The sequence below is a fragment of the Sinocyclocheilus grahami genome, unplaced genomic scaffold, assembly GCF_001515645.1.
Source record: "Sinocyclocheilus grahami isolate Dianchi unplaced genomic scaffold, SAMN03320097.WGS_v1.1 scaffold734.1, whole genome shotgun sequence".
Taxonomy (NCBI): domain Eukaryota; kingdom Metazoa; phylum Chordata; class Actinopteri; order Cypriniformes; family Cyprinidae; genus Sinocyclocheilus; species Sinocyclocheilus grahami.
Genome location: NW_015505913.1, coordinates 493,648 through 496,710, shown reverse-complemented (window position 1 = coordinate 496,710; position 3,063 = coordinate 493,648). Strand labels below are relative to the sequence as shown.

The 3,063-nt window shown below is 38.7% G+C and overlaps 1 protein-coding gene across 1 annotated transcript in view; it reads right to left on the bottom strand.

Moving 5' to 3' along the window:
- Positions 1-3,063, bottom strand: part of LOC107560581 (protein GPR108) — an 11,276-nt gene continuing 8,213 nt past the window's right edge. Inside the window, exons 15-18 of the mRNA XM_016244800.1 lie at positions 1,559-1,608; positions 1,384-1,467; positions 1,133-1,254; positions 1-1,061 (exon numbers count right to left, since the gene is read on the bottom strand). Of these exons, the coding sequence (XP_016100286.1) occupies positions 974-1,061; positions 1,133-1,254; positions 1,384-1,467; positions 1,559-1,608 (344 nt within the window). The 3' untranslated portion in view covers positions 1-973. The remainder of the gene's footprint in view (positions 1,062-1,132; positions 1,255-1,383; positions 1,468-1,558; positions 1,609-3,063) is intronic.

Sequence of the window (3,063 nt, the reverse complement as noted above, 5' to 3'; positions counted from 1 at the left end):
ACTTGAACACGATTAGCATGATAAACCAGCGACATAAATCAAGCAGGAAAAAACTGGAGAGGTTTTCAAGTCTAAACTTCGATCAAACTACAACACCATTTGAATGCCAGAAGCTTCCCGCGCTTTCAGTGGAGACCGTTGTTTTTAACGCCAGCGATGCAGTTGTCGCGTTCGTAGTAATTTGCGGTGTAAATGCGGTTAATCCTTCATTTATAACTGTATACCAATATTTGTGTCGTTAAATAAAGGAGGGTCAATCACAGAGCAGATGAAGCTATGAGTAAAATACACCTAAATAAAGCACAACCTTTTACAAGGAAAATGACAGAAATCGTTATTTGTCATGTCGCACGACTGAACGTTGTTTTAGGAACCTCTCGGGAACATTCAGCTTCATCCAGGACAGAATATACACATTAACAGTCATGAACCCGGCGTCCTTTAAAGAAATATATAACACCAGAATATCTTCTGAAGAAGCATCTGTTCCAGCGCCTTATTTAAGCTAGTTTTGTGGAATCGCTTCCAGCTGTCAAATCAAAAATGAACAGAAAAACCAAGATATACAAACAATAGCATCAAACTGCTTCTGTTAAATAATAAAGACATTAGGAAATAAAAGAAGGCTAAAATCAAATCAAATCAAATTATTTGCACACATCCACTATAATGATTGTACATCTTTGGAATGAAGGAATAAATGATCGAACAAATTAACGGCTAGAGCAGGGTGACCACATCATTACTGTAAACCAAAGCAAGAGATTCAGTCCGTGTTACCGTTATCCCAGAGTCTGTACGGAAAAATCAGCTCATTCTCTCACGGAAATGGTGTCTGCTGCACTTTATTCTCGCACGTTTTTTTCCATTCCGTCTTTTTTCACTTGCATAGTGAGTCTGTGGGAACCATGACAGCAACCTCAGGAAGGGGAGGGGTTTGAGAGTCCAGGCTCCGCCCTCTTTGATATGATACTCACAACGCAACCTCCCTCTGTCTCTCTCGGCCGTTAGACGTTTTCTTCACCTTGTGGATGCCCTCCAGCACTCCGGATTCCGTTATACTGTGTGCGAGAGAAACAATATCACACACTGAACCTCTCATAGAGAAAGAGAGATGGAGAGAGAGACCTACACTTCATCCATCTCCAGGTCCTCCTCGTCCTGAGGCAGCTGTAGATACGGGTTATTTGATGCCGGACGGAACTTGAATCCCGTCAAGACAAAGAAGATCAGAGTAGAAACCTCCACTAAAAACTGCAAACACAAGGAGAGGAAAGACGAAAGATCTGGTTAGGGCTGAACCGGAATGATTTTCTGTGCTACAAATGTTAACTACGTAGCTTATGTTATGTTACGTTATTCTGAAGCAGGGTTGCTCCTTACCTCCTGACACCACTGCCACTGGAACGGCACAGTGAACTGCAGCAGTATCGCGATGATCCGCGTGAAGTAGATATAACACACGATCTGAGGACAGAGAAAAAGCTTTTTAGTTGTCTGCCTTAGAGAAATGATCTTATTAAATGATATTGTAGATGTGAGTAAAGATGAATCTCACCATCACATAGTAATGTCTGAAGAGCTTTAACTTCTCCAGGTTCATGGCAGCTGCACGAGAACGCACACAAGTAGTGTGCATTTAGAAACAAATACACAAATATATACACACAAACAAACAAGAACAATATCGGTATCAATAACTACACCAATAACTAAAGATAACTATTAAGATAATTACACCGATAACTGTCACAATAAATGATGATAACTACATAGATAATTACACCGATAACTGACGATAACTATAAGGATAATTACGCCGATAACTGTAACGATAGCTGACAATAACTATACCGATAACTGTAACGATAACTGACAATAACTATACCGATAACTGTAACAATAGCTGCCGATAACTACCGATAAATACGCCGATAACTGTAACGATAGCTGACAATAACTATACCGATAACTGTAACAATAGCTGCCAATAACTACAGATAAATACGCCGATAACTGTAACGATAGCTGCCGATAACTATATCGGTAACTGTAACGATAGCTGCCGATAACTATACCGATAACTGTAACGATAGCTGCTGATAACTATAGATAAATACACCGATAACTGTAATGATAGCTGCTGATAACTATATCGGTAACTGTAACAATAGCTGCCGATAACTATAGATAAATACACCGATAACTGTAATGATAGCTGCTGATAACTATATCGGTAACTGTAACAATAGCTGCCGATAACTATAGATAAATACACCGATAACTGTAACGATAGCTGCCAATAACTATACCGATAACTGTAACGATAGCTGCTGATAACTATACCGATAACTGTAACGATAGCTGCTGATAACTATAGATAAATACGCCGATAACTGTAATGATAGCTGCTGATAACTATATCGGTAACTGTAACAATAGCTGCCAATAACTACAGATAAATACGCCGATAACTGTAACGATAGCTGCCGATAACTATATCGGTAACTGTAACAATAGCTGCCGATAACTATAGATAAATATACCGATAACTGTAACGATAGCTGCCGATAACTATACCGATAACTGTAACAGTAATTATGTTACCTATAACAACTATAGCAATAACTTCATTATAAGCAATAAGAAATAACGGTAAAAGATTATACTGATAACTATAGTATCCATGATGATAACTGTAATATAATAACATTAACTTTAACGATAATAATAATTATAGCAATAACTATCAGCGTCCACACCAACTAACGATAATGTTCTGTTTATTCTAAACACATTGTTTGTCTTTTTAAAAGAAATGTCCTGAAAATGATTCCGATGAAATGTCGTTGTTCTTTTAGTTGCGTCGTGAACTCTGCTATTAGAGTTAGATCAGTTATTAAAACGGCCTGTACACAGTGTTCCAGGTTTAGACACACACACACACACACACACACACACACACACACACACACACACACACACACACACACTCACCGACACACACACCTCTCACACACACACACACACACACACACACACACACACACACACACACACACA